The sequence below is a fragment of the Excalfactoria chinensis genome, chromosome 3 (assembly GCF_039878825.1).
Source record: "Excalfactoria chinensis isolate bCotChi1 chromosome 3, bCotChi1.hap2, whole genome shotgun sequence".
NCBI classification, from domain to species: Eukaryota; Metazoa; Chordata; class Aves; order Galliformes; family Phasianidae; genus Excalfactoria; species Excalfactoria chinensis.
In genome coordinates this window covers 67,703,029-67,725,097 of record NC_092827.1, presented here as the reverse complement: position 1 = coordinate 67,725,097, position 22,069 = coordinate 67,703,029, and the positions used below count along the sequence as shown (strand labels likewise).

General features: G+C 41.0%; 1 protein-coding gene across 1 annotated transcript in view; it reads left to right on the top strand.

Annotated features, from left to right (window-relative positions):
- EGLN1 (egl-9 family hypoxia inducible factor 1) overlaps positions 1-21,058 on the top strand; it is a 29,651-nt gene extending 8,593 nt beyond the window's left edge. Inside the window, exons 2-5 of the mRNA XM_072333831.1 lie at positions 14,205-14,324; positions 14,834-14,970; positions 16,390-16,457; positions 18,206-21,058. Coding sequence (XP_072189932.1) covers positions 14,205-14,324; positions 14,834-14,970; positions 16,390-16,457; positions 18,206-18,270 — 390 coding nt within the window. The 3' untranslated portion in view covers positions 18,271-21,058. The remainder of the gene's footprint in view (positions 1-14,204; positions 14,325-14,833; positions 14,971-16,389; positions 16,458-18,205) is intronic.
- The last annotated feature ends 1,011 nt before the right edge of the window (positions 21,059-22,069 follow it).

Here is a 22,069-nt window from a genome sequence, read left to right as displayed (position 1 = left end):
GGAAGCTGTGGCCAGTTGATAAGGGCATCTTGAACATGCTCAGTTTCAGCAGGCCTGTTTCATTGGGCATCATATCACTGAAGCTGGCTAAAACAGTCTGAAACGTTCCTAGCTTGATTCTTTTTTCATTATGCACGTGGTAATTGATCCGCAGTCACTCCTGCAGCTTAATGACAGTTTTCTCCCAGTTTGCCTGTTTTACAGTTAACCTGTGCGCATCATAAGGTCCTGGCTTAGCGCAGCTTGCTGTTTTTAAGTATGTGTGTGCTTCACAAGTTGGTTTAACCAAAAGCTTAAGGAAAATAAAATCGATTCCTTATCTGTTGAGCAGGCTTACCTCTATCTAGAAGTGTTTGGAAGTTTGTAAGGGGACTTCTGTAGTAAGAGGGCATAATGCCCCAGGGATCCTTTTGAACTTAGAGCAGGAGTCGCTTCCAAAGCCACTATCAAAAATGGCTTTTCTTTAATATTCTCCATATTACTTACTCTGTTTTGTGAGGTGAATTTGTAACAGACATCTGGACAAAGTTATTTTCGGGATGATTACCCAAGAAAAATGCCACCCACTTACATATTTCACTGAAGTACACAGAGGGAACCTCCCAGCAGGCAGGGGACAGCCTCATGTGTATTTCCAGGCTGCTGTATAAATCAAAACCCTGCAGCCCTGAGCATATGGTCCTCCACCCTACTAATCCTATCCATTTTTCTTTCATCTTAATTCCCCACAGATACCTGCTGCTCTTACCTATGGTCCCCTCGAGACCTTAGGCTGCTGGTACAGAGCCCTTGCCTGCTGAATGGATGGAGAAGGAGCAGGCACCAAGAGCAGGGCAGCCTGACCCTGCTGTGCATGCAGAGCATGAAGCTTTGCTCAATTCCTGGGCCCTGCTGGATACTGGCAGTGCAGATACCCCTCGAGTGGGTTATCCTCTGCAAGGACTGCATTTGAAAGATAAGCGTGCCTGCCTCTTGTGAGATGCCAGTTGACCATCTTCAGTAGTAAACTGAAGGGTGATAGAATTGTACTCATCTGAAGTATTTCTGAAGAATGCCCAGTCTTACTGGGAACAAAATTTCCAATGGAGCTATGTCTAAAACAGCTGCTGATGCTGTTCAGATAGTAACTGCTTCTTCTGCTGGAAGCTTACACTCTTCTTGCAGCCTCAATAGTCTTGTTTCAGTTTCTTGCAATTTTCCTTCTGGTGTTTTATTAGAGTTCTTCCCTATCAGATGTCTCTTTTTCACCTAAGGATGTGATCTCTTCATACCGTCATTTGTTGCAAGTAATCTATAATCAGTGTGTAGGTGAAGCTTCACTACTGACAAAATGATGCTTGTGTGTGGCTTCCAGCAATTCAAGAACTTCCTTGGCCAGAGTTTGCATCTGAACCACTGCTCTTAGTATGCACGGATGGATGGACGTACTTGCTATTAATTTACGTAATCTTGGTTTTAAGAGCCATTTGTACTTTTGGCCTCTGCGATATCCTGTAACAATGAGTCCTGCAGTTTGATTAGATGGGGAAGGAACTTCCTTTTGTTTAAAGCCTACAGCCTGACGATTTTCAACGTCTTCAAGATTCTTTGTTGTGAGAGCTCATTTTGCAGTGGTTTTATCTTTTAGTGCTTTTAAGCTTGATGCTTTCAGTCATACATTTTTCAGCTGATACTTTTCCCTTCAGAACAGAAGTATTTTTCCATTATTTTTTTTTTTAGCATTTCTTTGTCAAGTGTTATTTTATACCTCTGTGCAGTCCCGTTATCCATTTATGCAGTGTTGTGAATCCACTAGTCCCTCTTCTGCACTTCTCTATGCTGAATGGCACCTGCAGTTTTCTTGTCCAGGTTCTTGATGTCATTCTATCCTTCTGTGCACCTTTCTGCAGTCAATGTTGGAATGGTTCCCACAGTGTATTTCCTTATTGCGTGTAAACCCTGCTGGCCTGCTATTCCCTCCCTCTTCCCGGTCACGTGAAAAATACAGACCCTGTGGGGATCCTGTTGGGAGCTGTTGTTTTTCACTGAACAGAGGTTAGTTTGCTGCTGTGAAATTGCTACTTCATGTCATGGTTCTCTCGCTATTTGCGTTTGTCTGTTCCAGTACTTTGGAATGCCTTGAGAGTAAGGGCCATACTTAAAGTGCTTTATACTTAAAATTTTCTAATTTTTGCATCAAAATTAATGCTTTGACTAGATCTCCATTACAGCCTGTGGGGAAAATGACATATAGTGGCTCCTTGAAGCCTCCTAACCTTGGCACAGACTCAAGAACAACACAGGAGTTCCTAGACTGGTGTCCTGACTTTGTCATTTTCCTCAGAGAAAACAGAAAGCGGGAGTGGTAACTTGTCATGAGCCAACAGCTGGGCCAGAGTTATATTAGAAGCTTGGTAGGTATAAGTGAGAGAAACTTTATTTTTTTACCCATTTAGTCCTAGAAGTTTATTTTTTGAAACTATGAAAGACTTTGACCTGCAGGACAAGAAACGTAGATGAAGATACGATCAACTAGCTTGTTCAGCTTAATCTTATCCCATTGCAACCAAAATGTTGCAGAGTTGACGTTTGTGAGTTTTAGGTTTTGCTGTGCCTTTTCCTCTTTCTAAGCACACATCCTGCTTCTTTGAAGATGCACCCATGCAAAGACAAAAGCTAGTAACACATATAACTGTGTAGTGTTGCTTGTGTTGGTTCTGTGAATTAAACACAATCCAGGCTTTTTGCATGTGCTTTAGGGCTGCTTTGTGCCCGAAGTGGGGGACCAGTCAGTCTGCCTGTGGGCAGGGCTGCCTCTCAGAGCAGGGGACTGGGAGGATACTGCTGCAGCCCTGGGTGCTGCTGGCTTGGGTCAGCATCCTGGCCCGTGGCATTTTCATGTGGCACTGTAAACTCTGTTTTCCTACTTGTGAATTTAGTTTTTAAAAGTTCTTTAGTAACCATTGTACTTTGTTATGTGTACATATGCCTATAGGCTTGAATTCTGTTTTGCTTGTATGAATAAAACATATAACAATAATGCTTTCCTTTGGCGAATTTACAATTAAATACAAGCTCAGTGTTCACTTTAACAGTTCTGTGTGTACCCACCCTCCAGCAAAAAGCTAATTAATGATTTAAAGCACTAAGTAAGTCAATTCCAGCTAAAACTAGTGGAAGAATTTTGTTAGGAGCCCTGCAGTTACCTTCTGTTACAGCACCTGCAAATTGAATTGATTATTTTTGTTTCTAGCTAGCTTTCTGCAGTGCTACAGCGTGCGTTCCTTGTAATGTTTTATTTGGGAGACAGATTATCTGATCTGCCTTTTGTACCTAGTGGGTGGGCATGAGCTTGCCTTCTCATTTTCAGTCACAATTCTTTGTGCTAATAGTAGCTTCCTATATCTGAGATGTTTTGTGTTTGGTTAAGGGTCTGAAGGGTGCAGAAAAGGAATTACAGCTGAGGTTTTCTGGGGTATCTCAGTTATTAGTGCTTGCAGTTTTGTTTCATGGGGTTAGTGATGGGGCAGGAACAATTAAAACCCATGCTTTGGAACTTGCTCCTCTTTGTTATCGCAGTGCATGTTTGGCAAGTGCTGCCACGTTCCATGAGTTCTTTTCTGCTCTTCCTTCTCTCTCTCTTTCTCCTCCGTCATGCTCTCTTCTCAAAACGGCTTTTTCTTGTCTTCACTTGCAGATCTCAGATCAAATGAAGGCAAGATACAAAGTCAGTTTTGGAAGCTATGTTGTAGAAATATTATAGAAATATGGAGCCATCCACTGCATGTAATAGAAGTTAGTAAATCACCTGCCTGTCTACAGAAAATGTCCTGAAGTGTTGTCTCTTACTCAGAAGCTGTTAATCACCACTGATGTTAAATTAGAAGAGACTGTGCTTATTTTCAGTAATGGTAGAGAAACTTTGTTGTAAAATACAGTCAGTGGCTGAAAGGTTCATTTCTGCCAACTCTGAAATCTGTAGTGGTTGCCTGCTGACCTGAGCAGGAGGTTTATTTCTTGTAGAGAATTCTAGTATTTTGCAGAAGCAATTGTAGTTTCACTTTAGCTCTTGTGGTACTCGGTGTTACTTTTTGCCCTCTGGTAATACTGACTTGTGGCAGTGTTACTATTCTCTCTTTGTTGTTTTTTTTCTCCGCTATATATCATCTTTACATCACTGATTTCCTCTACTGCTGCACAGGACAACAGGGAATTTATATCCGTGAGTTATTTCAGGATGTTTCCAAATATACTTTGATGAGTGCAGTTTTTATTTCTTTCCTTTTCTTGGTTACAACCTTAATTAGGGAATAGGCTTTGAAAAACAAAACTTACGTTCCGTGTATCTTGCAGGTGGGTTGCATAAATACGTCTTGCAGTTCCTTTCCAATGGGCCGACATGATACCCTGATCTAGGCTGTGATTCCTAATCCCTGCAATCTTTCTTCAGCACGTACAGGATGTTGTAAAGATGGAACTGTCCATTTGCCAAAACGTTTACCCGTAACAGGATTGTTTGGTACGTTCTTTAATAAATAAATAAAAGAAGCCCAGCAACTTTCTGCAGGGTTTTGGTTCAGCTACCTTCTGATTATCAGAGTGGGAGATAGGACGTTGGAGACGAGCACCGTGCTTCTGACCAGGGAACTTGTGGAGTGACAGTTATAGCAACGCGGTTGATGGGAAACTTGGCAGATTCTTGACTTCTGTTTCATGATTCTGTGTATAAGAGGACTTGGAGTGAGCCAGATGTGTGCCTATTAATCAGTGGATAGTTCATAAAGCTTCAGGTGTACATACTTCTCCCAAGGCATGAGGGTGGTGTGTGCTATCCATCATACTGTCCTTTTGCTCTCATGGGACAAAAGCGGTTGGGGAGGTGACTTCTAGGGAGACTGGGAAAGCCTATATGAACAACAGCCGTTCCTAAACCAGAAATGCTATTGTTGCTGCGAGCTTAAATTTACTGTAGATTTGTACTGTAAAATTGGTGTTGAAGGAGACGGTGGGGTTCTGTATTGACTAGACTGGGACAGACATTTCCCTCAAGCTTTTCTGGCTGCCTGGACTCAGCGCTTGGTACATTCAGATCTTTCTCTTGTGCACATGGCCACGTACTCGTAAAGCAAATAAATCACATTCCTAAACCAGTCTTGTCAGGGAGTTCATTGTGCCTGTGTAGATTTTCCTGTCGCAGCACACGCTTGCGTGGGCCTGGTAGTGGGGCAGTGAGCAGGAGCAGCAAATGTGTACGGGGACTGATGGTCATGGCCCTGTATGCCCAGAGCTGGCTTTGTGGCATTTTGTTTCACATCTGAAACTGGCGGTGACAAACAAGCTGTCTGTGGTCAGGGTGTTTCTACCTTTTGTTTAGGTTTCTCATGTGGAAGTCATCTTGGAGGTATTTAGGGCTGGGTTTACTGCCACTGAATGCTTATCTAAGCAGAATTAATGACTTGGTGTCAACATCATAAGACCTACTCCCGGCATTTGTGAGCAGCCTGTAATTCTGTGTGGCCATAGCTATTTCTCAAGACTTTCTACCAGCCGTGCTGTGAGTTGAGCACAGATGCCAGTTTATGTTTGAAGTCTGTATGCAGAGTCATCTGGTTAAAACCAAAAACCCCAAATATTGTTTATACCAGTTCTGAGAGAGGCCCTGTTATGTTGTGGTGATGGGATTGTGTAGAAGAGCTTGAATAGAGACAGTGTACGTATGGAAGCCCATAAAAAAGCAACGTGGACAGAGTGAGCATATAAACTGTAGATGATTTGAAAGCACATTGCAGACCATTTGCTGTTATTTGGCTTTAAACCTCAGTGAGACTTCTACAAAAGGTTACTATGGATTAAAGCAGCACTTTGCCTGCTAACGTCTCACTGCATAGTTGCTTATTTTTATAAACACTCTAAGAATTCAGATAATTCTTTTGAATCAGGAGTGAGTGCTTTGGTACACTAAAGCATTTGTCAGGTTGGGAATCCTGTGGGCATTGCTGAATACTCCATGACCCCTTGCAAGCATCATGAACGCTATTTTAAAATCATTTTTAGTTAATGTAATGTTTGTGGCAATAAATCCTTCTATAGATTAAATTTTATGTGTGCTACGACCTTGGCTTGAGTGCTTGATGTAGGCGCTGAAAATTTAAGATGCTTATGTTATACAGTTAGCTTTCTATCTGGCTAACTGCTGAGGATACAATCCCGTTATTGTCTGCTTGTGCAGTCACAGAACATTCAAATCTTTATATTAGGAAATATTTCCTGCAAGCTCAATTTCATTTTCCTGATTTGTTTCCACTTAAAGGAGCAAAACAAATAGTTGTTTCAAGTAAGACTGAATCATCCGTGTGTCTGCTGGTGTCATGAAGATAGATCTGAAAATTCGGTCTGCACAAAGCACTGTAAGAATATATTTTAAGTAGCGTATTTGAATGGCACTTAACCTCTCAGTATTTTAGTGTACTATCATAGTTTGTTTCAGTGCTGTGTTATTTTTAGTTAAAGATGCTGCATCCCTGTACTTTTTCTGAATGGTTAATGGTGAGTAAATTGACTGGAGTCATGCGAGAGCAGAACATTCTGCCTCTTCTTGGAAAAAAGCAGTTTCAGACTATTTTCTGATGGTGTTATTCATTTCAAAGCAGTCATGATGTTAAATTAAAAACAGACCCTTAAAATTTGTGTTGATTGACTTATTTCTCTGTCATTTTTACGCAGTGCCAAAACACTGAGTCACCAGTCTGATTCTCTTGGACAGAAAGGGGAGTTATGTGTGGAGGCCAGCCAATTCTTCAGATATATTTTACACTTTTCAGCAGTTGTTTGAAAGTGTTCTGGTCGACTTATATAATCATATTGTGGACAGATTTGGGCTTTAAACACCTTTCTCAGCTGCAGAGTGGAGTTTTGTATTTGTGCTTATGCTATTGAATGATGACTTTCTGTCCTTGTTGACAGTAATTTTCATCTACCTTCTTTGGGAAACCTTGATTAGCTTTTGTTTGTTTGTTATGAGCTGCCGAGTTTTAGGTTTGTAGCAGCCTGTGTTGAACATCAGGGAAGCTATTAATGCTTTGGAGCTCATCAGTAAGTAGCAGCTCAAATGTATTACTTTATTTTTTTTAAGGGGATAAGAGTATTGTAAGCTTGAAGACATTGTTTACGTCCAGAGTTGTGTTAGATAAACCTTACTTTAAAAAAAATAATCCTGTTTAAGCCAGTGCACAACTCTTCGTAGGCTTTATTAATTCAACCCAGTTTTATTTTGCTAATAAGGAATTAGGTTAAGCTAAGGGAAGCCAGATCTTAATCAGATTGGAAGACTGCAAGGGTACTTGCACTCATTTCACTGATTTAGTTTTAAAACAAAACCTTTTGGTTAAGCTAGTATAAAGTTAAGGAAAGACACGTCTTGGCTAACTGCCTGGGAAATGCCAGTCTGTTAACTATTAAGGAAGATACCACCTGTGATTTTTCCCCTGGAGTTTGCAGACTGGCTTGGTGATCTCTTTGCGTTTGGACATTTGAGACTGGTAACGAGCTCAGATGTACGAAAGCAGTGAGAGCCTTGTTAACTGAGATAACAACACTTTAATATTAAGCAGTGGACTAGTTGGGGCTGTAAAACATTAGAATTCTCCTCTGGAAGGTTGGAAGCATGTTTTGGGTCTTTCAGGTCTTTTAGGTCTGTGCCTATAACACTGGGTTTAGTCACTTATGGGTTCTCCTTTGGAGGTCTTTCTCCTGATGCCCCAGTTTCCTCAGGGCTCTGCTAAAGTTCCCTCTGTCCAGCCATCCAAGTACCATCAAGATCTCCCCGAGTTTAATGGCTCCTGTTTGATTGTTTTATGAGAGCTTCTCCTTCTAATATGGCATTTATTTTATACATTTATTAGATTTAGTATGAGCGCATCCCATGTTTGTCTTCTGAACTCAAGCAATGGCATTTCTTTCTTTGCCATTGGGGAAAAACTGATGAGTTATTCAAGTTGGCATCCGAATTTTATCATCGTTTTAAGAGCTCATGAAAATTTCTTACAACCTGTGAACACATGGGAAGGAAAGAGATGGTGTTTGGAAATCAGCTTTGTGTGATCTTGCTGTTGCTAGCAGTTTGAATTGAATATTGAAGAGGAGGTGCTGACTTCTGTGCAGCTCCAGCAAGAAGTGCCCGGCATGTTTACTGAGCAACAGCTCTGCTATGTGCAGAGGCTTTGGTGTAAATGCAAAGCAGATGTGGGTGGGCTGAACACAGCCAGTGAAACAGCATGAGTGTTTCTGCTTTCTGGTATGCCTCAATTTATTAGAGGGGCCGAAGTGAGTCTTTCAAGTAGGTAGTTGCCCCTTAAGGCAGCTGTAATGAGTAAAGGAGCGAGTTAACTCGGGGAGAAACCGAGCTGGCTGCTGCCAAGTAGCCAGACTGCTGACTGGGCACAGCTTTCTCCGAACTGAGAAATCATGTGATTTCTCAGATGATATCTTTTTAATATTATTAGAAAGCTAGAAGTAAGTGATAAGAGTGTTTATCGGTTGTGCCACCAAACACGATGGTATATTATTTGGTTTCTTTTTTTTTCTTTGGCCTGTTTACAACATACAGTTCGACCAAAGCGACTGGAAACCCTGCAGTGGCCTTTGCACTAAATAGTGTGGGGAAGGGCGAATTAGGTCAGGCTGCCATTACTTTCTGAACTGCCTGGAAGTTCGTGGAAAACATAAACCACCTACATAGCTGTGCGCTGCTTCTATTTATAGTGGGAGAAGTTATTTCAGCTCTGTTTTCCCTCTCTCCCTACCTATCTGAGTTTGTTTTTCAACTTCACTCAGTTTGCCTTCAACGTGCCAGCTCAAGAGCAGGCAGCTTTGCCAAACCCTCTCTCCTGATAAAAACCCCTGCTGCTTGCCTTCACAAGCCTCCCCGTGGCCTGGGCTGACCTGCACTTCTCGTCCTTGCCTTCAGTTGGTTTTTCCTAGAAGAGCTGCTTTCTGTGTGCCTGCCAGAATGCGATCCAGATAGCTGCTGCTTTAAGTAGGATTTTTGAGTTGGGTTTGGTTTTTTTTCCCCTTTAACTGCAATTAGGTGGTTTTAGCGTATCTCCAGAGAAAAAGGCTGCAGATAATAAAAGTTCTGCTCTGCTAATAAACAAATTAGATGGCTGTGGTGGTAACTTACTATTAGGGGAGAGAGCTTCAGAGCTGCTGCCGTGGGTGGGTCTCTTTTGTTTTTGTTAGTTTCTAACTGAAATTTAGATTCCCAGTCTTGCTCATGGACACACGAGCCACCATTATGTTTTTAAGCCCATAGATAGCAAGTTTGCTCTCTTCTCATGGGTTCTCCAGCTGACAGCAACTGAAAGATGCAGATGCTGATATTTCTCTCCAGCTTTTCTAGTTACAGAGTTCTGGCTACTGTAAACACCTGATTCTCTGGCATTATTTGCTGGATCGTGGAGTTAACCAGCACAAAGACTGACTCGGAGGATGAACATTGGTGCTAAAATCCTTGGATTAGCTGTGTCCCAAAGAGTTTATTTAGTCTCTTTGAACTTCCTCTCTTTTGGGTAGAGCTAATAGTTTTTTCCAGTTGATAGCATTTGCTGAACGTTTCTGTCTCTGCTTGTGAAGAATCCATAGTAGAGAACGTACAAATCCAAGGCAAGTTGTACCACATTAGTGTGCTAAAGTCAATAATCTTGACTACGTTCATGCCAAATTGTACCAATGCAGGCTTTTTTTTCTTCTTCCAGTTGTTATTTTATACACCTTGCGAAAAAAAAAAAAATCATGGGCTGATGATGTGTGTTGAAACGATGGTATGTTTCCTCAGAACTGTTGCTTGGCAGGGATGAACAAATACTTGAACTAGAGTTGCATTAGGCAGACCACAAAGGGACAAGTCAGATGTTTTATTCTTTACTTCGGTTCTTCATTCCAGTGGGTGTTTTTTTCTTTGAATAATATGTCTGATGACCTGCACTGAGGATTTCCATTCAAGCCTTTGTGAGAGCATCTGATAAATTTTGTTAGGAAGTCATCAGTCTTGCATTTGGACATCTTGTTTTGCTCACTGGGATTTGTAGTTCCTTCAGCAAACAGCAAAAGTGACATCTCCTTGACTGATGCAGCTTTCTTTAATCTGAGCTAAACAATAAAGTTATTTGGTATGAATACATTAATGTGGCACAACACGTGTCCTCCATTTTATTGTTGTTTTTTGATTATTTATTTTGTGCTTTAATTTTCCCGGAGGAATTGTATTTTCCTCCCTTTCCTACAAATTTGTTATCAGTGCTTGCTTCTTTTAAGGAATGGTAGGCTTACTGATATCCAGCTGTGAGAGGAGTAGGAGAGGAGAGGGGAAAAGCTTTCAGTGTGTTTACCTGCAGCTCTTTTCTTTATGTGGGAATTAGGCTGTTGTACTTGGAGAACGAGGCTGGGGATGCTTCCCCTTGAACTCTCACTTTGTGCTGCACTGCAGTGCTGTGCCTGCCAGAGTACCTGGCAGTACCTCTTTACAGAGCGTGCACAACTTCATGGACAGTAGATTATTCCTTCTGTTGCCTTCGGCAAGTTAAAGATGGCTATGCGTAAAGAAAAGATCTGTGGTTTGGGTTCTTCTGTTAACAACTTAATGTTGCTTGTTTGGGGGGATAACCTACAGTTCGTTTTCCAGGGTTGAACCCTTGGAAGCTGAATGCTGCGTGTGAATGAGCGATCAGCAGCTGCTTAAGTGTGTGATTAATTTTGTTTGACAGACACAAGTTGTGCTGATTGCAGAGCAGGGAGGGCGCTTTCATGCTTTTTCAATTACTCATAAATTCCAGAGGGTATCTTAGGACAGCTCTCATGTGCTAGGCATGAGTGCTCAGGCAGAGTGCTGCTGGATTAAAGGCTAACGCTGAAAGTGTTCTGCAGAGCAGTTCAGTGGTGACTTCACTTCTGCACTGAATGTATTTAAGATGACTGAAGGCTTAAGAGCTGTTACGTCTGAGAAGCACGAAAGAGGAGGCCTTGTCTATTATGTAAATGGAAGCAATGTCTCGAGTCAAGTGCTTTGGTAACTCTTATGGGAGAACCGAGAAGACAGGTAGCTTTGTTGTGGAGAGCTGGCATCTTCAGTATAACATTTTAAGGAATTCTGGACATTCTGATCTTGTTTTGTTTTATGAATTTTTTGGCCACTGTTAACAGCATTAAAAAAAAAAAGAAATCACAAACCCAAGATTTCCCTTTTCCTGACGTACATATTTGCATGCTTATGTATATGGTAAAAGCAGAAAAGCACACTGTTTCATTATTTGCATGGGTAGCTTTTCCATCCTTTCCCACAGAAGAGAAATGTGAGTAATCTTGCAGTACGTGGCAGTTTGATGCCAGCTCACTTTGCATTGTTTCCCAAGGCAGCACGTTTCACGTGTCCTGTAGAATGTTAAGTTGGTTACTTTCCTTATCACAGCTCAATTGGAGAAAGGGAATTGTCACGCCAACTGGGGAACATACATTGTGCTGCACCGGCTGATGGGCCAGTTTGTTTGCTTTCCAATTTGTCACTGAAGGCTGAGTCATTGTTACTGTTATAACAAATGCATATTAGATAACTTATCACCGCAGAACTCTCTCTTGCAGTTAATGATAGCAGAAGTTTCAGGCTCCGAAGTGAAAAACAAGAGCTTTTGTTGTTGTTTTCTTGCAGTTCAGTAAGACTCAGAAGTTACAAAGCATTTCTGACGCGGAGTATGGCTGATCTTTGTGCTATGCTGACTGCAGCTGGCATTGCCCCTGGACTTTCCAGCTGCTGGTCCTCTCTTCAGCAACTTCAAGGCTGGAAAGAAATAGGGTGTTGGCTAGAAAGACCTGGGAACTGTGCTTCCTAAACTTCTAACTCTGGGGTCTTCAAGGCACTGACACATAGGTCATTTATATGCCTGGAGACCTTTCCATATCTGAGTCTGACTCCTAGTGATTTCAGAAAGAATTGAAACTGCTGTGGCTATTTGACCTCTGTCTTTTCTTCATTCAGGATAAGCTGGAGCAGCTGCTTCTCATGGGTGTAGAGGAATGACAAATGTCAGCATTTGCTTTTCCCAGTACATCAGTAAAACTGAAAGTACTTGTCTCGTTAGGAATGCTGGTACAGACTTGGCTCCAGTAAAGCTCAGGATCTGTGTCCAGCACTGTGTGCGCTCCATGAGAGCACAGCGGGGGCTCTGGACCATGGGCCTTTCTTCAAGAGAGTTAGCTTCAGTGGAAACCAAATACCTTCCTCTTCCAGCCCAGCTTCACTTTGTTTTGTTCCTATTTTTTTTTTCCTCACTAAGAAAGGAAATTACAGAACCCTTATTACATTATTTGGTATCTTAAACTCACTGTTTTGATTTTGTGGGTTTATCTTCCTGCAAGACTGATAAGTAATGGCTTTGCCTAATAGTAGTTCACGTTATTTGGTATATACAGTATGTTTACATAACACGAGAGCTTTTAATGATGACTACACTGTGATTACAGTAAAGAAACGGAGAAGCTGAAATGTCAAACCTTAAAATTACAAGCACATTTAAATGTTGTACTTCAGAGTTCTTATACTGCAATGCTGTATCACAGTAGTTAGTTCTGTTTCACGTGAACAGAGTTTGGCAAACATTATCTTTTAGGTTGTAGAATGATCTACCAAGGTGTTGCTTCTTCTCTTGTTACAGTATATCTGTAAATGAAGGTCTCGGATGTTTGCTGCTGTAGCAAAATCCATTCTGTTTACAAGCTGTGTACAAATATTTTACTGTTGGAGCCTACACAGAGAGATTTCCTGGAACTAATGCAAACTGGAAAGCTTTACTTGTTACCATTAAGAAAAGAAAAAATGTTCAATTTGGAGTATACATTTAAAAAACAAAAAACAAAAAAAGCACAGATATTCTTGATTTGAAATAACTTCGGGCTATATTTTCACAGTATTTTAATGGGAAAACTATTTTTGATGTTTTACAGAAGAGTGTTAATGCTGAAGTTTGCAAATCTGGGTGGGTCTAACTTCAAATCATAACAACCAGGCTAAATCCACACTGGTATCATTGAGTTACTTATTTTTTTCCACCCCAAAGCAAATACTCAGTGAGGTTAGTAGTGTATCAGATATTTTTGCTTTCTTGTATTTCCCTGGAATTCTCATTATGGCTTTTCGTGGAAGTTACGTTGTCTCTGCAGGCGTCTGAATGCCATGATGGCAGGGTGCGCATGAAATTCCTCAGCCAGGAAAACTTTGATCTAATCTCTTTCAGAAGCCTAGAAATACTATTTTTTCCAGGAAAAGCCCAAAGATGTGCAGACACGCTGTTCCACAAATGGGCCGTGCTTGCATACTGGGTCCTGATCGAGCTGCTCAGACCATCAGTGGGCAGCACGTCCAGTTTGTTTCCTGTGCACATACACATGTCAGGATTCTAATGAATTAAATCACTTTGATGGAAAGACTACTGCATCTTGGACAATGCAGCATATTAATTTATGAAGGCAGAAGTACTTCTGTACTGGAAATGGTTTAACATCCTTGGGTTATTAGATTTCACTGTTCAGTGCCTCTTAAATTTCTCACTTCTTGAATGAAAAGGATGTTTTTGTTGTATGTGTAGGCTTATTTAACAAGGATTCCTGGACCTCCTATGTACAGTGGAAAACACAAGCAAACAAAAATGCACTTGGAGTAATTGAGTGAGATGGGTTAATTGCACTGTCTTATAAAGCCTCCTAAAATAAAATTTTACACCGCTTTTCTTTTTATGGAGGAACTCTTTGCACTAGAAATGAGTGGGGGAAAAAAGAACAACAAGATGTAAATGATAGCTGTCTGTGAACTCGAGTCTGGAAAATCAGTCTGCATCGCATGAGAAGCATTAATTATGTACGAGTCATTCTCCTGTATCTCAGTCAAGGGTGCCAAGTCTGAGCTACTACCCACAACATGAGAGCAGCCCTACCTGCAATACCTTAATGTTCTTCCTCACAGCGTGTTTCATGCCTTCGTCGCAGATATCAGTTTGTGTTCTAGTCTTACCTAGAAAGTAAGATTAGATTAACCAAATAAATAAATGAAGGCTTTACTGCTGTTTCTAGTTCAATTTATGTGTTGCTTATGTGTAGATGACGTGGTAGGTAAAATAAATGAAATGTACGCTTTTCTCCCAACAGAGAAAAATTAACCACCATTTCTGCTTCCTTGACTGTAGGCCATGGTGGCTTGTTACCCAGGCAATGGGACAGGATATGTGCGCCATGTTGATAACCCAAACGGAGATGGAAGATGTGTTACATGTATATATTATCTTAATAAAGACTGGGATGCCAAGGTATGCAAGTTCTTTCTATACATTTTTACGTATACTTGGTAATGTGTCTTTGCTTTGTTCACATTCTTTCTTGTCTTTGCCTGGATGCATTCCTGTGTTACGTTAACTTGAATATCCTTTGCCTCTGATTGTTCAGTTAGTGAGATGTTCTGTAGATTGCATTTATTTTCAAAGTGTCAGTGTAGTTCAGATCAGCACAAATCTTTATATTATTGTGGATACGATGTTTAAAATAGATAAGTATTTATAGCACCATTTGAGTGGTCAAATAATTCACTATCAGTGGCTTAAAACTCTCTGTAGATGTGGTGACTGACTTCTTAATAAGGATTATCGTAGCATTTCAGTGATTTAGGTAGATTTGGCAAATGGATATAGCTAACTGGGTGTGATAAGGCTTTAATTTCAGCTCCGTGCCTCTGAAATATTTTTAAACGTGATATTTGGTACTTTGAAAATCATGTCTTGTTACTTACTTAACGCATTGGTTTTAAATATTGAATTTGTAGGTAAGTGGAGGCATCCTTCGGATATTTCCAGAAGGTAAAGCCCAATTTGCTGACATTGAACCCAAATTTGATAGACTTTTATTCTTCTGGTCTGATCGCCGCAACCCTCATGAAGTACAGCCAGCATTTGCTACAAGGTAGGACTGATGGGCTCAGATGCGTTGCATGATGCTACTTTTAGCAAAGGTGAGGGAATCTCTGTGAGGAACAAATTATGAATTATGACCCGATCCTAGGTAGGTTTTTGGATGTCAACTTCTGGTTGCAGTACAGCAAAAACGTTGTTTTTTCTTTTATTTGAATGGTTGATAAGGCTTCTGCTGTGCTGCTATGAGTTTGTACCCGTGTTTTATCACGTGTTTTGGAGAGAACACACTCTTAGCAAGGGTAGGTAGGCCATGGTGCTTGAAGCATCAGAAATTGCTGAGCACGTACTCAACAGAGGACCATGACTGGCCATAAACAGACCCCACTGTAGCCTACGAGTAATGTCTGTGTTTTTACTATCTAATAGCTTTATGTTGTTATCCGTTCCCATTGTCACTAGCACAGTACTGTGCTTTTTAAAGATTGTTGAGGTGCTCCAGTTTTATACCTGCTTGCACTGGGAAGGAGGTAGTTGGCAGCAAATGGTCAAATTCACTCTCCCTTCAACTCTAGAATTGACTTCATTGAGGAATAGGGAGCCAAGAGGGCTGGAGGTCAGTAATAACCATTGGTACATGAATCCCATTTTTCTTTATAGTACTATAAGGGTTTTTCCCAGTTTGAGTCACAGATGGAACTTGAAAACACTTTTGTTATTGTTTAGGGGAGATGGTGATGCTAAATGTACATACATTCACTGCCTGACATCTTGAGTAAACGCTGCCAGATTGTGTTAATAGATAAATCATTGGGGTTGTTGGTCCAGACTTCCTGTTGCACACTTAGCACTGAACATTAACTAGGGCACTGAGATAAAGCGAGCACCTCTGCAAGAAGTAATTTGAAACTGCAGTCTGTACGTCCTCTTAGTCGGAGCCTTTCCCAAGGCTGCAGCACTCTCCCTTCCCCCTTCTGTGCTCTGAGCACAGGGTGAAATGCCATTTACTAAAGCTCCTTAATGTCTTTTCTCAATAGCTGGCGTTTCATACTTAAATCCTCTGTGGGCAGTGGAAAACCAGAGGAGCTGTGTAAGAAGGGGCAGTTAATTTTCCCTTATGGCAGATGTCCAAAAACAATTTCTTGCACTGTGACTCAGCAATGGACTTGACCGAGTAAAGCTAAAGATGAGGTCATGGGGCAGAGTGATTGCCCAGTTTCTGGGCAAGAGCTGTAATAGCGACTCGCTGGGGGAAAAGTACTTACAGTGTCAGCGTCACCCTTTCAGCAGCTATTCAGACAATGCTTACTAGCAGACAGTGCGCACTGCTTGCTTTCTCTTCATGAAAGCTTTCTTCTGCTGAACTGCAGAAGTGTGGTCTCATTGAGTTTTATGTCAAGTGCTTCACTGTAATGTTTTTCCTTACAGATCAGGAATTTTTCAGTTATTATTTTTTTATCCCTTTCCGTAGGTACGCAATAACAGTGTGGTATTTTGATGCAGATGAAAGAGCACGAGCTAAAGTAAAATATCTAACAGGTAAACTCTTGTTAATATCTCTTGTTGTTTAGTTGGCTAGTTTTTTTTTTCTATGGAAGAACAGCTGAGCAGTCCAACCTGATGTCCTCAGCCCACCTTCTACACAATGAGGGGGGAAAAAACAAGGCATAAGTCATCTAGTCAGGCTTTATAGAGACTGTGATCCAGTGGCTAAGCTGCTAGCCCATGACTTGGGAAATCCAGGTCAGCTCCTTGTTCTGCACACACTTCCTCTGGGACCTGAGGCTGGTCAGGCTTTTCAAATGGGGGATGCAGCCTCTCCCTGCCTGTGTCGCTCTGGTAGGAGTGGTGGTTAATAAATGCACCACAGGACTGAGCGCAGTGTAAATACTTCTGATGGAATATGGTGATCTGAGTCGACTAAAATCTCAGTGTCAGAGAAACAAAAAAACTAAAATCTGCAATCAAAGAACGGAGTGACTTCCTCCATTTTCAATTCCACGTATCAGGCATCTGTTTTCCTTTTCTGACTTCTCCCTCAAGAGGAAGCTGATCTAATTTTCCTGTTCAAATTAGTGTTATAAGGAGAAATGGTTTGGGACTTTTGGCGTACTTGTAAATCCATCACGATTTTGTGCTTGCTGTGGTAAAGACAAAGCATGGTCAGGTGTACTGCAGGTGCAGTGCATGTCTCTCAATGGTTTTGCAGAATGCTCTGAAAAGGCTGATTTTTGGACATGTAGGCCCAGCCACTTCCAAATCAGATTTTGTTCACGGCTTTTCAGTGCCTGGAGCACTTCTGTACTATTGGGACTGCAGTTCCACTGCCTGTGGTGTGCTTGTGGCTCAGTGCCTTTTGGGAGCAGTCAGAGAAACACTACTCCTGCCTGGCTTGGGAAGGACAAGAAGCCAAGGGGCAGGGGTCGTGGTGAGTTTGGGGTGGCAGTGGCACTCCCAAGCTATTGGGAATGCTGGTGACGCATGCCCAGCCCCATGGGGCTCTGAGGGAAGTGTGTCGGCACTGGAAGTCAGCCTTCACGTCACACACATGTGACCCTGTGCCTTTATAAAGCTACTGGAGAACAGTCAGAGCCATTTGGTTTGTCTCCATGCAGCTTTGGCTGCTGGAAACAGCTAGGATGAGCTGGGACTCTGCCCCCTCCCTCTACATTGTCCCCCCCTTCAGCTGCAGGGACCAGGAAGGAAGAAGGAAGCTTTAATTTTCCTATTAGTTTGCTCTAGAATAGAATCGTAGAATAGATTCCTGTTACCCAGTTATTCCTGTTTATCCCAATCTCAGTTTTATTTGCTGTTAAAATCGCAGTTTTTGGCTAAAGCCATGCAAATATATGTGAAATTCCAATGAATATGGAATATTGCCTGCTAGTGTTTTCATAGGGTGTATTTAGGTTACTCAGGGTAATTGTTAGGACAGAAGAGGTGAATTATTACAATTACAGTTAGCAATGTGTCAAGTGGGATGTTGCATTTTAAAGAATCCTACGGTGTTTCAAAACTGCACACGTGACAGGAAGCATCCAGCTTTCTGTTTAGCAGCCAATTAAATGCATGCTTTCAGAGATGGCAAGTAACCACAGGTTTCTAGCTTTCCAGAGCACAGCATGCAGAGCAGGTGCACAGAAATATGCATTTGGATGGATTGTATGTACTGGGTCATCCTTGAAGATTCTCTTACAACTAAGCTAGAAAGTGGTGTGGCAATTCTGTAGCCCTTGCTTTGATAAATGCTGAAAAATAATACTCGATTCCTTTTCATCTTTCTGCAGGTGAAAAAGGTGTGAGGGTTGAACTTAATAAACCTTCTGACTCGGTTGGGAAAGGCGTTTTATAAGCCTTTGTTTTAGCCACTCCTCTTGCTATTCTCCCTGAGAAACCTTGATGCTATCTGTTAACTTTTGAATGTGAATAACAAGGTAAAGGAAAATCAACAAGAAACCAACGTTTTAATAAAGAAGCATACAGTGTTTCCATGTTGCATCAAATAGAAGATTTTTTTGACTGCTGAAGCATTGTACTACGTGATTGTCACTCCAGGCCTGTGACTGCTTATGTGAAGAAGATAAGCAATCAGTAAGGAGCAACATATGCATCTGGACATAATCAAGTGCCCTACATAGAATTTGTTCATCCTTATATTTTGCCAGACCTGTCATCCAGCTGAATCGAATTAATCACTCCTTTTTTTATATGGTCAAAGTTTGAATTTTGGGTAATTTTTGTACGACCAGGTACAGTTTATCAAAATTGAGTCTTTAAAAAAAATTTAAAAAAAATTAAAAAAAAAAAAAAAGGAAAAACAAGAAAAAAAACCAAGAAAAAAACAAGAAAAAAAAAATCTACAGTATTCTCCAAAATAACATGAATCTATTTTTGTAAAACTGTTCATACTGTTCTCCTCTGCCATGAAAGACCTAACGTAAGGGTTGCCAGTAACTGATAATCACTTTAATTTTCTTTACACCTTAAGTCAGAGAAGGAGCACTTTAATTACCAGCTAAAAACCTGATTGTTTTATATCATATCTCACACTAATCTTAACTTTTAAAGATTGCTGCTGTATTGTTGGGTTTTTTTTGTTTTGTTTTTTTTTTTTGACTATGTCCTCTTGAACCTTATTAACAGAAGCAAATCAATATCTTGCTATTAGTAACATTCAGTTTGTGGTTTTGTGCGTTGAATCCACGGAGGGGAAGTTTCGGTCTCTGTTTTTTGTTTTGTTCTGTTTTGATTTTGTTCTGTTTTTAAGTGACTGGCACTAAGTGAACTCGACACTATCGGTTGCTGTCATTGGCTTTGGGGACCTGGTGAATATCATCAAGTTACAAGAACATACAAGGGCTTTCCTAGGCTATTAGAGGTACCCAGAACCTCCCTATGTACTTGACAGGAATTTTGAGCTTTCTCCCTTTTCTAAAGAATACTCGCCATCCCCCTTTCCTTTGTATGTAAGTTAATAGAATATCTAAAACTCACTCTGAAAAACTTGTCCTTTCCAAACGTTGCTGTCCCGTGCAGCCTTTCAGTAAGTTGACACCTTGATCTATCATATAGTGTCAAGGAAATGGTCAGCACGCTGAAGGTGAAGTGCGTCACCGTAGGCTCCTTCTGCAGTACATCTTTGGATTCTCACGTGCTGAAGGATTTCCCCAGTTAGGCACTTGCCTCTGATCAACACTGAGACTCACATTTAGTAAGAAAACCTTTGCTTTCTTTTACATTGTTTTCATTTTTATTTTTTATTATTTTGATGGAGAAGGGGACATCACAGAATAAAAGTGACATGCAGGAATTCAGGTGTTTCAATTTGTGAGAGATAGATGGTTTGGACACTGTTTTCTTTTTTCCTCTGAGCTTTAAAAGTTCAGAAAACAAAAGCAAACCTATGAAAGACTGCATTCGTATATATAGGAGTTAGGGGGTTGATCAGCTAACCCACTGCAGTTTTCTACCTGTCCCTTATTTCCTTACTTAGCCAAAACAATGTGAGTGTACAGAAATATTTCTGTATATACTACAACTTGTGACAATTTTAGCATCTGTATAGTTTGTATTCAATTAGAGACCTTTTCTATGGAAAGCTCAGTAATTTTTTATTAAAAAGATTACTATTGTTCATGTAAAACATGAAAAAAAAAAAAAGCTAATTGTTTAGTAACAAACTGACAGAAGGGGGAAAAAAAATCAGTATCGGTATATCATTTAGGAGAACCAATGGAAATCCCAGTTTTGTTTTGATTTCGCCTTTTCTTTAACACGTTCTTGCCCTTTGCAATTCTCTTCCTCTTTCCTCGTTTCTTCCCAGAGTAAAAAACAAACAGATAGGATACCTTTACTGTAAGTGCCTCTGCCAACCTGGCCAAGGAGTGCAAATCTTCGTTACTGTCTGGTCTGCAGCGCATTTAGGCTATCAACGAAAGAAGCGTAAAAGTCACCTCTTTTACTTCATCTTTAATACTTCGTTAATGGAGGTTCGGTTGGTTTTAATTTAGAAATGTACAGCGTAAGCCTTTAAACTCATTTCAGTCCCTCTGTAATTCAAACTTCTGCAGTTATACGACGTATCAAATTCTGATCACACTGTAGGTTTGTGCTTGCCAGACGGGTTTAAAAAGTGCTTAATTTTACGCTCTGTGTAAGTCATTACCATAGGGTCAACAAATCAGGTCAGCCATTTCTTCAGTGTCCTTTAGAAACTCTTAATTTCATGTCGGTCGAATATTCAATCTTGAGCATCACCAAGCAGCTCCTTGTTTTAAAAACATTTTTTAAACTGTCTTATGATCTGTATGTGTCTAGTCCTGGTTAAAGACAAAGCTTCATAATGCTATTTTTATTCATGATGTTAGCCGGCTGTAAAATATGAGACCTCTATCTATAGCAGGCAAAGAAATTCAGGATTCATTTACAGGTTGCCTATAAAGTTGTGTAATTTGAAAAGCAGTGTTCATTATGAAAGAGCTCTCAAGTTGCTTGTAAAGCTAATCTAATTAAAAGAAGATGATGTATAAAGGTTCTTGAAAACAATGTGGTTATTTGTGGTCTTTGTAACTTTTAGAAACCACTGTAGTAACTAATTTATAAATGCCCCTGACAAAGTAGGGCGTGTGGATTTCTGTTTTAAACCAGAGCCACTTTTACTCCGGAGAAGGATCTGTTTCTTTCCGAACTGTCTTTGTTGTGTGGGTGCAGTGATCATTTTTCTCATCATTTTCTCCATCAAAACCAGCACTGAGTTTAAACTGGTTGATGACCTGCGTAGAGGCGCTCCTTATTTTTCACCACTTTCTGGTACATGTGAGAAACGCAGCATGTAAATCTGCTTCAGAAAGGATTTATCATAAGAATAACCAAATTGAAGAATGGCTTGTGTTGGAAAGAACCTTAAAGATTAGCGAGTTCCAGCCTCCCTGCCCTGGGCAGGGCTGCCACCCACTCGTTCATGCTGCTCGCCAGGACTTTCAAGTGCTTTTCTGCAGGGCTGCTCTAAATGAATTCTCTTCCCAGTATGCAAATTTGGGATTGCCTAAATCCGGGATTGCCTCTACCCAGTTGCAACACCTTGCACTTGGCTTTGTTGAACCTCATTAGGTTCCCGTGGGCCCATTTCTTGAGCCTGTCCAGCTTCCTGGCAATGGCTACCCTTCTGTTGTGTCAGCTGCATCACTCTGTGTGATTTCACCAGCAGACTTGCTGAGGGTACGCTCAATCTCACTGTCTGTGTCACTGATAAAGATGTTGAAGTGTTTTTGTCTCAAGATAGACCCCTGCAGGATGCCACTTGTGACCGGCCTCCACTTGGACATGGAGCTGTTGACAGCAACCCCTCTGGCTAAGATGGTCCAACCAATTATTTATCCACCAAATAGGCCATCATTCAAATCCATTTCTCTCCAACTTAGTGATGTGGTTTGGGACCATGTCAGAGGCCTTGCACAAACACAGGCACGTGACAGCAGTTGCCCTTCCCTTGTCTACTGAGGCCATTGCTCCATCGTAGGAGGCTGCTGATCTGCCCTTGGTGAAACCATGCTAGTTGCCTTGGTTGTCTTAACATCCTGTGTGCCTTAGCATCTCTTCAGAAGGATCTGTTCCATGATCTTCCCAGACACAGAGGTGATGCTTACTAGCTT